Source organism: Thermobia domestica, unplaced genomic scaffold (genome assembly GCF_964235325.1).
Source record: "Thermobia domestica unplaced genomic scaffold, izTheDome1.hap1.1 HAP1_SCAFFOLD_251, whole genome shotgun sequence".
Lineage (NCBI taxonomy): Eukaryota > Metazoa > Arthropoda > Insecta > Zygentoma > Lepismatidae > Thermobia > Thermobia domestica.
This window is the reverse complement of record NW_027655968.1, coordinates 70,980-88,230: the sequence shown is the minus strand read 5'-3', so window position 1 is coordinate 88,230 and position 17,251 is coordinate 70,980. Positions and strand designations below refer to the sequence as shown.

The window sequence follows — 17,251 nt, the reverse complement described above, 5'->3', positions numbered from 1 at the left end:
GGTTCACCCGTTTCCTCCCACTTTCTTCCTTCCACCATTTCATTCATCACTCATCATCACCGTCTCCTTTACCCTACCCGGCATAACCGTAGGACGTTAAACTCAAAATTTTCATTTCATTTCATATTTATGATCGCCACAATAAAAGTGAGGCATACCGGTTTTAAGTGGGATACCTGATACAATTCCTCCTTCGGCGAGGGTGGGAATTTGTACCATCAACTGTGATGTTTTTACACAAAACTCTCTTAATCTTTATAACTATTTTCAACATTATATGACCCCATGAGCGTAAAACACTCAGGGCGGTATTCAGAGATAATTTGTTAATCATGCGATTAATTAGTGTTGTATTAGCTCTGTACTAAAGAAGGTGTACTTTTTTAGTATTCAGAGTCTGCTTAGAGTTCAACTAATAACTTGATTTAGGTATGACTAATTAATACAACGCCTATACATTAGATGAGAAAAATAAATGTGGCAACTACGGAAAACTACACGTGCATGCGTAGTCTGTAAAAATGAAAACATACGAAATTCGAAATGTTTTCTTTGTGATTTGACATCACAACAGCTTATAAACAGTTAAGAAATCGGATTATAATTAACGTATTCATTTCTAAAGGATGTATTTACGGGGGAATAAATAGATATAAATATTAGCGACAATAGAAGAATTATGATGTAATTATTTATAAAAGGAAGATAATTTATCGATCACTTGTATGTATCTCTGAAAATGGAAATTTTCTACTCATATCTCACTGTTCACTTTAAGAAAAAGTTGTGCTATTGTAGACGACTCGGCTTAATAGCTGCTTCATAGTTAATTCACTCAATGACGTGAAAGTAAAAACAGGTAATTAGTTGTCTTAGTATTCTCATAACGTAAGTTTATTGGGCTTAACCAGGATATCCGCTGCTCTAAACTAATTAGTCACATGTGATTAGCTTAGTCAAATATCACGTTCTAGTCAGAGATTCTGAATACACTTATGATAACCATGCGTTAGTCAAACTCTTAGTATGGTGCTAATCATACGTCAAAACTACTGCATAAGGTTCTCAGTCTCTTCATCTTCATTACTCTAAAGAATTGGTTAATTGCGAATTTTAGATGTCTGAAGATTTTCTTGTCAGACACGACCTTGTAAATTCAAAATCCAATTGAGTGTAGAAAATCCTTCAGCTGAAGCAGATTCATCTGTCAAATTGTGTTTTGATTTTGTCTTATTTTCCTGGTGTTCCAGTTGCTAGATGAGTGTCTTACTGATTAGGCCCTGTGGACTTCACAGTCATTTTATACTACTACTAATACTAATACTTTTCCATCCATTTCCTTTGAGACGAAATCAACAACTCGTTATGACGAATTTTGATGCTTAATCTATATGTTCAGGCTGCAAAACCATGACTGTTGTGTAAATGTTCTGCCTGAAGTCAGGTTCTAGCCCACTTACCAAACATAGCATGTTAGGACTATCAAACGGGTTGAGTACGGATACGATAAGCAGTTCCTTTCATCTGTAGTCCGAAAAGTACATGAAACACGAAATGAAACGCCGGAGTGGAGGGACAGATTAGGAATTAAAATTAAAGATGAAAAATGCACGAGAACTATAATTATTAGAACAACCCACATTATGCTTTATTTTAAATTTGTTTTTAATATAAATGATGGACTGTAAAAAAAATATTCAAAATACCTTAGTTTCTGCCTCTTTATTAATATTTATTTCTTTCATACCAATGTCACAAGCGCTATTCAACTTAATTATTAAACTTTTGTCCGTAATTGTATTTTGTTAATTACTCTTCAAATAACTTTCAAAATAACAATAAAAAAGTAATCATTTCAAACCTCAATTATAACTAATTAATGAATTCTTTATCTGTAAAATCTACTATGTAATTCTGTTTTTCAAATTGTTTCCAAGTACAAATCGTCGTGTGAGCTCATGCATTGACAAATATGATGAAAAAAATAAGTTCATAGGTACATATACTTAAAATTTCACCACAAGTACAAAAAGTTCATAACCTCAGCTCAAGTTTATATTGCAAGGATCCAAGGGCGCTCATCAGGGGGGAAAGGTGGGACGCTTGCCCCCCCCCCCAGAAGAAATTGTACTTCAGAATATCGAAAATCCAATAGAATTTTTACATTAGTTGCAGCAAAATTTGAAACTATTTTTGAAACGTCGCTTATACTACTTGCCCCCCCTTGGAAACCACAACATGGGCGCCCTTGCAAGGATCCCCACACCATGACAAGAGCACATGTCAACACAACACGTGCTATTGTTTGAAAACAGCATAGCAGACGAGAAGCCGACACGAAAGGCACCGAGGAACGCCGAAAGAAGACGGACCTCACGGAAGAACCCGAAGAGGACAGATAAAAACCGGACCACCGAGGGACCCAGCATCAGTCGACCAACTGATTGCTTAACCTTTACTTACCTTCCTATGTCGCTGTGGACTAGGAGCACCTCTTCCTTACACTATGTCGCACTGGACTAGGGATCCCATCTTAAACTTATAATCCTAATCTAACCTACAACCTGCCAAAGTGTTCTGGAAACTGCCATCAGTGGAAGGACACCCGGAAAAACATTTAATATTCCTTCACTTGGTCATTGAGAAAGAGACATTGAATTAGAGACACTTGTATTTATTATATTTTGTAATAAAGCTTGGTGAAGGGAAAAAGTCGCCCGGTCCATCATTTGACTCTACCTATAAAGACATTGCGTAGTGGAGGCGCCGGGTACCCCTTCCACTTACATATAAAATTATAATCCACATATATATAATCCACTTTCCAAAATCGAGAGTAGTTCCAACAAAAATCTCAAAAACATCTTATCACCTTTTAAAATCAATTTCACCGTTAAAAAAAAGGTATATCATTTTAAAAACTTCTATTTTACATCATAAGTCTAAAGTATGTATTCGTTTCATATTTGTCAACCGTGTCATAATTCGGTGCTTAAAAAAATTCAACACAAAAAAATGTAAAATTACACGTATTAAAATCATCCTCCCAAAATTCTATTCTTTCATCTCACCATAGACAAAGTATTCATGAAGATTGGTGTACATATCAATGTCTAAATTTCTGAAAAAAAAAGTTGGTTATTGCTATAACTACAATACCTCTCGCGTACGTCCCGTTTTATGTAAATCACAAATAACACACATCATAACTGCATGGTGGAGGCTTAAACTTCTCAAGAAAAACTTAGCAAATTTAGTTTTTTCTTTTATTCAGTTGTCTTAATCTAATAGGGGCCGCAGTGGCTCAGTGGTAGAGCGTTCATCTCTGGTGCTTGGGGTTCCTAGTTTGATCCCAGCCCGCGCCAAGTGAACTTTGTGGTGGGTGCGTGAGTTTTCTCGGGGTTCTCCCGTTTCCTCCCACTTTCTTCATCTCCCACTTTAGCCTACCCGGCATAAGCGTATCATTCGATTCCTCTGCCAAGTAGGCCTTTCAGTAACAGTACTAGTAACCATTTTGTACCTGATAGGTCCATTTTTCACAAATCACAACTCAATATTTTCAGTGATGTTCTAATGAAAACTATTTATGTTGTTTTGTTTTAGGAAGTATGTAATAGTTACTTTTATTTTAAGATTGCACACTCGATTTACGTGGAGGGAAGATTTAGTACGGGCTGATAGCCAGCCATGAAATTTAGGAGGTATTCAATAACATTTAGAGGCAATACTATAATTTTGTGTGTGTGTGTGTGTGTGTGTGTGACTCGGGCTGCGGTGACTCAGTTGTAGAGCGTTCACTTCTGGCGCATGGGGTCCTTGGTTCGATCCCAGCTCGCGCCAAGTGAGTTTTGTGGTGGACAAACATGGTATGGGTGGATTTTGCCGGAGTTCTCCCGTTCCCTTCCACTTTCTTCATTCCACCATTTCATTCATTTCTAATTATCATCGTCTCCTTTAGCCTATCCGGTATAATCATAGAATGTAAAATTTAAAAGATTTCATTTAATTTCATTTTTCCTGTCTGATGAGACATTTTAGCGAAAGCTCCAAACTTTTTTTTTTTTATTCGTCTTAATTCTGATGTATAATTTTTCCATGCTCGCTTCAAGATTCTTTTTTCGTAGCCATAAGTATAAGTATACGAGAGGTGATAGTTAATTCACAGAGCAGCTTGGAAAAGAAACATTGCCTTACACACACTTTAGGGGCTGGTGGCATCTTCAAACTAATATTCTTAGTGAAGCTACGCACTCCGCTTGAAAATTGTGGCACTGCCAGAAACTTTGCTAGACCTATTTCGCCGAAACGTTGCCCAACTTTATTAGTTTCCGTAATATTATCAAGTCTTTGTTTTAAAGTAATTATAATTTGGAAATAGTCAAAAAAGCATATGATCTAAATCAGAGGAACGAGGTGACTGCTTGTTTCAAAATGTTTTTATTTGTATTATTTCAGATAAAACACGTCGCCTGTTTACACTGAAGTATGGAACAGCAATAATAACAATAAATAAATAAATAAATAAATAAATAAAAATAAATAAATAAATAAATAAATAAATAAATAAATAAATAAATAAAAATAAATAAATAAATAAATAAAATATAACAGAATATCAGCAGAGACAAATTAACGAACAAGTAGCAGTCTCACATGTACACCGTGTAAAGGAGTTTTGTTTGTGGGGCTGATATCTTCTAAATTATTATTGAAACCGGAATTGGTAATATATTTCTCTCACTTCCAGTTTTAGCAGAGAGATTAGAGTGGAGATGTAATATATTCTTGGAAGCTTAATTGATTACAGGAAATAGCTTTTCACTGTCTATTACTGTTTTTAGACTATATGGCGATCACATTAAAATCAGAAGTGGCTGATTTGTGCCCCTTCCGGTTTGAATGAAATGTTACACTATAGTTACAACGCTAAATTGATTAAAAGTAACAGCTTGCTATTATCTCGTATCGTTCTTGCTCAATGTAGACGAATATTGTAATCGGAAGTTGTAGTGAATTTCTATCACTTTAGATTTTAGAAGAGTTAAGGATAGAAATGAAATGTATTCTTCAGAGTATCTCGCTATCTATTACCGTATTTTCTCTATAGTGATCAACGTTAAAACTGGAAATCGCTGATTTATACCATTTCCGGTTTGGATGTGATCTCCATGAACGAACTCCTTTCTTTACTTTTGATCCACTTCATTCTGCCTAAAATTGATGATCCATTAAGCAGTTCTTGAAATATTTTGTCTTCCGGACGGACAGACACACGAACACAAATGGTAAATACGAGGGGGACCCAAAAATAACCGGAATTGTACTCCTGCACATCGTGTACTTACAGTATGAAATTGAGCTGCTAGGGCGCTGTGGGAGAACCTCTCCTGAGTGAATATGCCAAGTGACGCAAATCAACAACAACGCGTGTGATTTCTCTGGCAGTTCTGTGTACGCATCTGTAGTGCACTCGTAACACGAGGACATGGCAGATTCTCACGAACAACGTACAACTGTGAAGTTTGTTTTTACTCAGCAAGAAGGCAGCAGAAACTGTTGTGATGATGTAAACAGCTTACAAAGAACATGTTTTCAGTAAAATGCAAGTGCACGAATAGTTTGCTCAATTTAAAAGGGGGGAAATGACCATTGATGATCAATCTCGTTTTGATCGTTCTTTCAAGTGTGCGAACCGAGGACAACATCACCGATCTCCGTGATCTCACCAGGGAAGATCGATGTAGAACAATCGACCAACTCGAAGACTTATTGGTCTATCCTGGAACTCCATTCAGCCCATTTTGCATGACGGTTTGAGAATGTGACGAGTGGCTGCTAAATTTGTGTCCAGATTTCTCACCGACGAGCAAAGGGATCGTCGCGTGGAAACCTGTCGTAAAATGAAGGACGTAGTCACAGAGGATCCAAAGTTTTTCAACAAAAGCGTCACAAACGACGAGTCATGATGCTATGGATACGATTCCGAAAGTAAACAACAGTCAAGTCAATGGAAGTCATCTGACTCGCCTCGTCCAAAAAAGTTCATTAGTGCTAATGGAGAGTACTTTGAGGGTGATTAAAGTTGTATTTAAAAGAAATAGTTATAGTAAAAAAAAATAAATAAATAAATAAATAATAAAGTCCATACTTTTTCATCAGGAAATTCCGGTTATTTTTGTGTCCCCCTCGTATATAAAGGATTTTACCCCCCTCCTCTGTATATAAAGGACTTTTGGTTGGTAAACCAAACATTTTCAAAATTTAAATAGCAATACTTACAAGTTGATTTTGCACAATGACGATCGTAATATTTTTCGGCGGTTAACACATCTATGGTGAATAGAAGCGTATTGAATTCAGTATGAAGCCTATATAAAAAACAACGAAATGAATTTCTGGGCCTGAAACTCGCAAACACATAACGCTGCTCAGATTCCTGTCAGTCACGTTTCGCCAACATACACTGATTTCCTCTGCTCATCCGGAGTCAACTGGTCTGCAACCCAGTCGGATGTATATTCTAACATATCAGAACACGCTCAAGTGAGAATTACACTACTCTCTACACGCTCGAGGGAGAACAACTATTTACAAAAAATTACAAAAAAAAAAAAAAAAAAGAAAGAAAAATACGTTGTAGGGGTTTTCGTTGATACTTCATCAGATAATAAAGGGACAAAAAGGAAGGTAAGGATGGTAACTGAAAATCATCCGATGTCATATTAATATTATAAGCTATCTAATAGTGTTATTAGATTGAAAATGAGAGTTAAGTTGAGGAAGATAAAACTCTCGGGACGAATTTACTGTACAGAATGCAGGAGGAAAGTTTCGTTAATTGGGGTTTGGCGTTCTTTTTCAGGTTATACGAGACATGAACTTACAGTTTTAGGTGAAATCCGAATCAGCGTAATGGATTAATGTTCTCTCACTGGTAGTTGAACCCACGACTCCGTCCACCAAAGGCGCACACGCTAGCCCAGTGAGGAGAGCTCCAAGAAGAAAAGGAATAGTTAAGTAAACTCATGTGTCCCTTTTTGTTTGTTCGTTTGTTTATGTTACAAACTTCCAGATACAATCAGAGGGTAATTTACCCTGAAACCAGTGGCATACGCAAAATTTCATGAAAAGAAGTGAGGAAATTTGATGCACACAATTTCATATCCTTTCCGGTCTGATTTTTTGTATATATCTTAATATAGTAAATGCTTATTTTTTCATAATATCTTACTCAAGAGGGTTGAACCCCATTTGCGTACGCCACTGCCTGAAACTTTTAATATAATCTACAACAATAACAACAGAAACAATGAGAAAGAAAGTAGGTCAGGGCATTTATTTATAATCATTCCTGCATTCGCTTGATGGAGCTGGAGGAAATCCCTCGAAAAACTTGTCAGGACGGGCAGTCACCGTATTCAAACTTGAACCCTCCCGATCGCGAAGCAAAAATCCTAATCTATGCTCGCTAATCTAGTCTCTGCAATCACTTTGTACAAAAGTCGAACTAGTTCAATTTTATCCTAAAAACAAACATCTCCATACTTGAGGTGTCTGCAAATCAAGGACACTCCCGTAGGCACTCATATAAGTCTCTTATGTGTCAATTTATCCACGTGAAATTTAAATAACATTCCCATTCTCCGCTCGCCACCATTCCAGTCTTCTTTCTGCCTTCATACATAGCTTTCCAATATGGACTACCACAATTGAAACTATCGTTACAGTCACTAAAATTCTTTCACCATGTTCTTCTCCAAACAAGGATCTGTTTCACAAAGGTAATAGAACCTGTCTATTTCAAGTGTGCCCTCGGAAAATATGTCAAACATACTTCGGCCACACCCTCCGGAGGAAAGCCTCCCTTTGCTTTGGGGAATGACCTCGGTTGTGTTGCCAATTTGTCATTCAGTCGTTTGGTCTTAACGAGTGAAGATCGTAGGCTACTTAGAGTGGCTAATAAGACAGAGCACAGCGAAATCCTTGAAATAATTAATTGTGGCAACGCTTCCGCATCCAACAATTGAAAGATCTCGGCCGCAGCAACTTGTCCCTTCTCTGTCGAGGGAGGTACGGGGAAACACATATCGACAGCAGTCACAGTCAAGGGCACAGTTCAAATAGAAAGGCTCTAATGTTTTACTCTAAAGTAGATCTGATCAAAATCATAAACTTCACTATTTTATAAGTAGTATGTACATAACTGTTAGAATTACGAGTGTCATCCTTAGAAGAACAAACAACAAGAGATACAAATTTTTATTTAAGAATCTTTTCACATATGCAGTAAGAAAATAAATAAATAAATAAATAACATTTTTCTAATAGATTAAAAGCTTTCAATTAGGAGTGACGTACTTTTTAGCCCCATAAACATTATTTTTCTTCGATTTTCTCGAAAACTACGCATTAGATATATCATTTTGTTCAGCTTGATGTAATCTATCAATTGATAAATGTATCAGCTTTAAAAGATTACTTTAGTTAAGGAGAAATTTGAAATTTAAGATTGAATGATAAACTTGGGCTGTATCTCATTATCCATTCTATGTACTGTCACCTTGCTAGTCGCAATAAAAAGTTTGATAATAGTCAGGGCCGGATTTAGGGTTTACGTAAACTATTAGGGTTTCCAACTTTATTAAAATATGCATTATTTCCCTTGCCTCAGAATCTAAATACACTTCCTCATTTTCAATATCCCGATGGAAGCTTTATTTTTTCTTCAGCTATATGTTATCAAAGCCTACTACGCCAAAGATTAACAGAAATTACTTAAATAATGAGACAGTGTTTGAAACCTTTTTGTACTTCTATCATAATAATTGATAATCAGCGAAAACCTGCGTTATAAACACTACCTTTTTTCAAAATTTTATTCTTCAATTTTATTTTTTTAATATCGTGTTTTTAAACCATAAAATGTGCTGTAAAACTCAACCAATAGTAAAACAACCAAAAATCAACTAATACTTTTATTTCATCTTATATTCGCTACTTAATACATTATTTTATTTTATATTTGCTATACAATACAAAATTAAATAAAGAAGAAACTATATTAAATTTAAGGGCTGTTTATTTCGATATTACACATTCTAGAAAAAATAATTGAGAGATAAGAAAGGAATAACCGTGATTTACTTGTGCCAAATCCCTTGATGTACCGAGTACGACTCTTTCCAATAAATTTTCCTTTCTATCTTTCTCTTTGCATATAACTACACTGAATCAGTCTTTCTGTTTATAACTTATCTTCATTCCTAACTCGATTTGGGTTTATTTTCAAAAGAAGCTTCCTTTTGTTTGTCTTCTTCGTCGAGATCTTTGGTACTCTCCGACGCAATGCAATCTACGATAGATATCTTGTGTTTCACAGCTCTCTCCAAAGATACCTGAACCATCTCTTCTGTTATTGTCTTCAAGTCGTAAGCCTGGCCCATCTTTTCAGCTGTTTCGATGAACCAAGTGATGAAGCCTGTGCCATAGCCTCCAAATTCATTAGTTTTGTAGTCTCGTGGGACGAAATAGTGATAACGAGGCCAGAAGGTACGAGCAACGAAAAAGTCCCATTTGCTCTCAGATGGGAATCTGAAAATAGAGGGAAAAGAAGAAAAAGTTAAAGTGGTTCTGTACACAAAAATGATTCTATTTTTTATACAAATACTCAATAAGGAAAAGGAACATTTTCAGAGTGAAGTTTATGGAGCCATTTGTCAAAACAAGATATTACATAGAAATAACAAAATATACGAACTAGAATTTTCAAGAGAATTAGAGAAACAAGAGCAAAAAACACAAGAATTTCAGGATTGGCAAGACATTTATTAAAGAATTAGCATGTTAATGAGAAAAGAAATGTTTTTGAAGCACATTATATTCATCCGGGGCGTCATTTAGAAGGGTAGGGAGGGGCATTTGCCCCCTCCCCTGAGTTTGAGATTTGTATAGATTTTATCAATAAATAGTACCCAGACAACACGTACGTGTACGACACATATGCACTATCCATGCGTAAGCCGTACATGTGCACATGTGCATTTATGTAGATGATGCACACATACATAACCTGTGCATAAGCCGTACACGTGAATTTGCGTGGATGAAGCATACATACATAACCCGTGTGTGTGCACATATGCATTTGCGTGGGTTGTGCACACGTACATAACCCGTGACTAAGTCGTGCACATGCACATGTGCATTTACATGGATAAAGCAAACATTTATATAACCCGTGCCCAAGCCGTTACGTGCACATGTGCATTTGCGGGGATGAAGCACACGCACAGAACTCGTGCTTAAGCCGTTATGTGCACATGTGCATTTGCATGGATGAAGCACACATTTATATAACCCATGCTTAAGCCGTTATGTACACACGTGAATTTGCGTGGATGCAGCGCACGTACCTAACCAGTACTTAAGCCGTTATGTACACATGTGCATTTGGGTGGATGCAGCGCACGTACAGAGCCCGTGCTTAAGCCGTTATGTGCACATGTGCATTTGTATGGATGAAGCACACATTTATATAACCCGTGCTGTAACCGTTATGTACACATGTGCATTTGCGTGGATGCAGCGCACGTGCATAACCCATGCTTGAAAGTTGCGTGTGCATATGAACATTTGCATGGATGAAGCAAATTTAAGTTACCCGTGCTTAAGCCGTTGTGTGCACATGTGCATTTGCACGGCTACTGCACATGTGTATGACACATCCATAATACCGTGCAAGTGTACACTTTTACTTTCATTCTTTTACTCTCATTCTCATCAACAATATAAAGTAACCTCCATTTTTGGTAGGTGTCGTTTCTCCTTCAGGCGGTGTTATAGAGACTTTTCGACGAATAACAGCTGAATGATTGTAAAAAAAACTGCGTAACGTCCGCTGAGCTAGGATACAAGATGAACAGGTGGCAGCACTGTACTGATGTAACTACTGTCTGACAGTTCATAGGTTTACAAAATTATTTTCGTGACTGATTACAGCACATGTTGTGTTTTTTTTTTTTTTTTTACTTGGCAAACATGTCAAATATACTATCTAAAGCTTTACTCGTTGTAAATAATGAACTCCAAAAGTGAAATTCTCACTCACAATTACTAGTTACTTGTGATATATTATGAAGGCGATGTGTTTGGTGTTATATATGATGTTACTGTGTAAGGCGCCAAATATATAAACTCTTTTCTTCGTTGCATCTCGAATATGTTTTTACATCACCTCTGCACTACGAGGAAATCACCTCTGTTCTACATGTAAATCATCTGGGTACTGCGTGTAAATAACATATGTGCTACGTGTAAATGACCTCTGTCCTACATGTAAATCGTCTGGGTACTGCAGGTAAATCGCCTGTGTGTTATGTGTAAATCATCTTTGTCCTACATGTAAATCACCTGCGTGCTACGTGTAAATCACCTCTGTCCTACATGCAAATCAACTGTGTGCTACGTGTAAATCAACGTTGTCCTACATGTAAATCACTTGTGCACTACATGTAAATCGAATATGTGCTACTTGTAAATCACCTGTGCACTACATGTAAATCGCATATGTGCTACTTGTAAATCGCCTACGCGGTAGGTGTAAATCACTTGTGCAGGACGTGTACGTGTGCATTGCACATGTCCTGTGCACGTGAAGATGTTGAATAGAACTTGTGATGTATATGTGCATCACATGTACAGGCGTGCATCTATACAGATGATGCACATGTTGCATCCGTGCAATTGTACATATACTATACGGGTACTGTACGTGCATTGTGCTGTCTGGGTAGTAAGTCAGTGAAAAACGCGAAATTTTACTTATATCAAGGAGTCTTGCCCCCCTCCCTCAAGCTAAATCTGAAATGACGCTACTGATATTCATATCAAGAAATTCACAGAAAATTTGGAACATGATAACTTAACAAAAAATTGGGCTAATATAAACAGAAACGAAGAAAAGTTTAGTGAAACATCTGTAAATTGTTGTAATATTTTCATCCACTTCGACTCCAAAAGTGATCGGTAATTAAGGACAGAATTGATCGTAGCAGTGGCGTAAGGAAGGGGAGCCAGAGGGGCCGTCCCCCCAAAGAGGTCCGACAATGTACTTTGGTGTTTGTAATTTTTTATATATTTTTTATGTTTATATATTTTTGTTTGTAATTTTTCTATATGTGCCTATAACAGCACTTTCCCCCCGCCCCCAAACACACATCCTGGCTACGCTACTGGATCATAGTAAAAAAAAAAAATCATATGATGCCAACATTGCCGGGTAAACAAGAATAGGAAAATGCAAGAGAAAGTACTTCTTTTTTGGAAGTTCCCCTTGAGATTATTAATGTCTTCTACTACCCATCTTTAAAAAGCCCTTCCAATAAGAAACCACTCTTCCTCACCTTCACACTTGACTGAAGAAAACATTCATGGGTGTTGAAAGCTTACTGCCAATTAAGTGACGTCAGCACACTCCAATATCCAATGAAAACATGTTGAATATCCAATATTCAATATATCCAATGACAACACAAGATCATTATGACATTTCAGAAAACAACGAGGCAGTCTTCCTGTCCTTAATAATAATAATAATAATAATAATAATAATAATAATAATAATAATAATAATAATAACATGTGTATGGATAATATCAAACTATACGCGAGCATGGAAAACCAACTGAGGAATCTACTGAAGATCACCGAAATCCTCTCAGCAGACGTAAGAATGAACTTTTGAATAGAAAAATGCAAAACAATGCACGTTAATCTAAGAAAGCAAATAACCAAAGAATATAAGTCAGACACAGAAGAGACAATAGAAGACATGAAGCCAAAAGAAGTATACAGTATTTAGGAGTCAATCAAACCAGAAAAGTCATTAAGAAAACACAGAAGAGCGTAATATTGAACACATGCAAAATTGTAAGAAATTTCCTGCACTGCCCTATCGCGACAAAACGCTGTAACTTTGGCGAAGCAGTTTTGAGAAAAAGAGCCGTAAAGTCGCTACAGACCGGCTAATTTCCTAGTTACATCGAAATTCTCTTTGGTATATTTTCAAAAGTATTTCACTCAGCTCAATGCTGGGTCTGGTGAACATAAATATCGGTGGCGGGAAATTCAAAAATGCTTATAGCGACAAAACAATGTAACTCAAGTTACAGCGTTTTGTCGCGACACGGCATTGCAATAAAAGAAAAAAATAATATATTTGGGTTATACATATATTATTATAGTGCCTGCTCAGATAAGGAATAAAGAAAATAATAATAATAATAATAATAATAATAATAATAATAATAATAATAATAGAAAATATAAATAACTAAACGCATACAAAAATGTCAGTTTTCCTTTATCTATATGAAACAACCACGCTGACCTAAGTTAAAAACAAACTTTCTTTCTTTTCCAAAATTAACAACTGTCTTTCAAGTATTACATAATAACACATTTTCATAATGGTATTTTATATTATGTACTCGTTTATTTATTTATTTATTTATTATTTTTTGTAATTTTGTACTTCTATTTTTAACGACAGTAATAAATATTTATAATTCACATATTGGGATTACTAATTCGTTTTTTTTCCTTTTAAATTCAGTTAGTGTGCTTTGTAATTTTTGAAGTTAAAAGAAAAAAAAAACTCTCATGCTTATCGTTCCGAAAATAATATTAAATGTCATGTACTGTACTTTGAATCCAATCATGGTTCTTTATTGCACAGAGGAAAGTTATAAAACCTAAAAGATAAAACGTACAATATACAGGGTGTTTCAAAACAACACGGACAACGTTTGGCAGGTGATTCCTGACACCAAGATAAGACAAAAAATATAGATCAACCTGCGTACACAAATGCTTCCTTTCGGAGTTGTAGGCTGCCGAAAACATGAAAAAAATGAACTTTAATGGTCCATAGCTCCAATACTATGGGATCTACCATAGTCGGGTCAAGAATTTATTTAGGAACTAGTATTTGTACGCTATCTAAATATACATATTTCAGAATCCTAAGATACTCATGCAACAATTTTTGTAGGGGGAGTTTGGCTACTGGCATATAATTTGAAGTATTCACCAACTACCTCTATAAAAATTGTTGAGTGAGTATCACAGAATTCTGAAACATGAATATTTGGATAGGGTACATACTAGTAACTAAGTGAAGTCTTAGTCGGGCAAATTTTGGGGGGGGGGGGCTACCATGTGGTATAAAGTTTTTCTCCTTGCTTTTTATTATAAAATAGAATGTCCTTTTTCAGATTTCGATTGATGCCACCTTGGCATCCTTGGGCAATTTTCAATATTACGTCATATATGACGTCACCGTTTCATATCTCTAATTTACGTAGTAAACGCTAATAGATGGGTTAAAATCTCAGTAACATAGCAACCATACACAGTAAAAACAATTTTTGGCAGAATACATGTAGTCAAACCTTCCCACAATTTGGAACATTTTGGTGACCATTCCTGGTATGGGAATAATGTAGTGATGTCACAATTTTGCAAAAATATTCATTTAAAAATGTACTTTAATAATTTGCTATGCACAAAATATATAATCGAATTGGACCAAACTGGAAATAGCAAGGAGAAATATATATATGTCTCTTGCGTTCATGAGTCCTAATAGGCTGTGGCTTATATTTATCAAACATTACAATGACATCGTGTTCTCTACAACAATAATGAGTGAGATTTTTGAGCAGATCATATACGGTTCCTTTGTTAGGCTATTGTATGTGAACAACATCGCATTCCCATCAATTAACTCAACATGTGGAGATATTGTCTCGGAGGACAGCAGAGCCAGTTTCTTCATAAAATTACTTTTATAGCCTTTCTTCATGTTCCCATACTCACCAAAAAGAGTAAATGGCAAAGGAGATAGTTCAAAATTGAGAACATATGAGAGATTCATTTGCCCCTTCTGCGATATAACTAAGTGGCTGTATACTTTTCCAACATCATATCCTTCCTTCTTTCTAAGTTTGATTTTATTTTTCAATGATGAAAGAGTATTCACGATTTTCCTTAGGCTGTGATGGAATTCATGCGGCAAATTATTTTTGAAATCTGAAACCATTTTATCACCAACCTCCAGAGCATCTTCTACATTTACATTGACGCCGCCTGTCTGTCAGTACTTATGTTAACAATTTCAGTGTTTAGTGGATGAATGCCTTGTTGAAAAGCTTTTCTTATCTTCTTTCGGTCATTTTGATTAAGAGCTATACGGCTGGCTCCCTCCTCTTTATGAAATATTCTCTTTCGAATTCTCTTTCATCAGATCCATTAATATGGACATTCTATTGCAGATATAGTGAGAAAGAATTCATCCGGAAACTTGATTTGGAGAAAGTCATGTAAATGAATTTTTAGATATGTAAGTGAATTTGTCTATTGATAATTTTGGAAATATATATTGTTTTGTACTGCTTTTATATTGTAGATATAGCATAGTAGTTTAGTTCAATTGTCTATTGATAGTTTTGGTAATATATATTGTTTTGTACTGCTTCTATATCGTATATGTAGCATAACTAACTAACTAACTAACTCTATGGCCTATGGAACCCGGAGGTTCAATGCCGCGTTCACAAAACCTCTCCACTGACTTCTATCCTTAGCTAACTGGATCCAGTTTCTACTTTGTATTCCAATCTCTGCGAGATCCATCTTAATATTGTCCTCCCATCTGCGCCTAGGTCTTCCTAATGGCCTTTTTCCGATTGGTCTTCCAGTCAAGACTTTGAAAGGGTTTCTACTTTCTTCCATTCTAGCTACATGACCCGCCCACCTAAGCCTCCTAGACTTGACGACCCTAACAATGTTGGGTAAACCATATAAATTATGTAGTTCCTCGTTATGAAGTTTCCGCCATTCCCCATTCCCGTTTCTCTTGGGTCCGAATATTCGTCTCAGGATCTTGTTCTCAAATACTTTCAGTCTATGTTCTTCCCTCAGAGTAAGTGACCATGTTTCGCAGCCATACAGAACAACAGGCATGATTATCGTTTTGTATATTTTAAGCTTCAAATTCCTCGACAGAATTCGCGACAAGAGATTTTGAACCGAATAGTAACACGAATTCCCTGCTTTTAGTCGACATGTAATTTCTCCGCGAATATGATTTTCCTCTGTTAATATTGATCCTAGATACTTGAAACTATTCACTTTATCAAAAGTATTATTTAATATTTTAACGCATCCATAATTTGCTGTATGCCGGTCCCGACGCACTTCCATGTATTTAGTTTTCTCTGCATTTACTTCTAAACCGATGTCCCTGCAAGCGTTTAATAAGATCTCTGCACTTCTTTCTATTGTTCTCCTATCATCCCCTATTAAATTTACATCATCAGCATATGCCATAACCTGGTGAATACCGTTCAACTGTAGGCCCTGGTTGCTATCTTTGATTTTCCTTATAGCGTATTCCAGAACGAAGTTAAATAATAATGGCGACAACGCATCTCCTTGTTTCAGGCCATTTTTCAACGTGAAAGCTCGTGGACAAAAATTTTCCTAGCCGGACTTTACTTTGGGATTCATTTAAACATATCTTAATTAATCTAATTAGCTTTCTTGGTATTCCAAGTTCTGTAAGAACGTTGTATAATGTTTCTCTCCTAACCGAGTCGTACGCCTTTCTAAAATCAATAAATAGTTGATGTACCGGGGTATTGTATTCCCACTTTTTTTCGAGTATTTGGCGAATGGTAAATATTTGGTCGATAGTTGATCGATTTCGTCTAAATCCGCACTGATAATCTCCATCCGCACTCTGCGTATGGGGTCAGTCTTGCTAATAGAATATTTGAAAGGATTTTATAGGATGTTGACAGAAGAGAAATGCCTCGATAATTATTACAGTCAGTTTTGTCGCCTTTCTTGTGAATTGGAACAATGATTGATTCTTTCCACTCTTGTGGCAATTCTTCCTTGTTCCAGATAAGGAGAATAAGTTTGTGTATCTTGTTCCACAATTTTTCGCCTCCAGCTAAAATTAACTCAGCCGGAATTTCATCTACACCCGGAGATTTGTGTTTCTTTAATTTCTTTATAGCGGTTTCTACTTCTATTCGGTTGGGTTCTGGAATATACGGTTCTGCGGTGTGTATCTCCTTTTCTCCATTCAAACTAGCTTTTAGTTGCGTGTTAAGCAAATCGTCAAAGAAATCTTTCCATCTATTTAAGATGCTATCCGTGTCAGTGAGAACTGTACCGTCAGATT

General features: G+C 36.2%; 1 protein-coding gene across 1 annotated transcript in view; it reads right to left on the bottom strand.

Moving 5' to 3' along the window:
* Positions 1-8,960: 8,960 nt before the first annotated feature.
* The window catches only part of LOC145676626 (acyl-CoA Delta-9 desaturase-like), a 39,528-nt gene continuing 31,237 nt past the window's right edge, over positions 8,961-17,251 (bottom strand). The window contains exon 6 of the mRNA XM_081747459.1: positions 8,961-9,591. Coding sequence (XP_081603585.1) covers positions 9,264-9,591 — 328 coding nt within the window. The 3' untranslated portion in view covers positions 8,961-9,263. The remainder of the gene's footprint in view (positions 9,592-17,251) is intronic.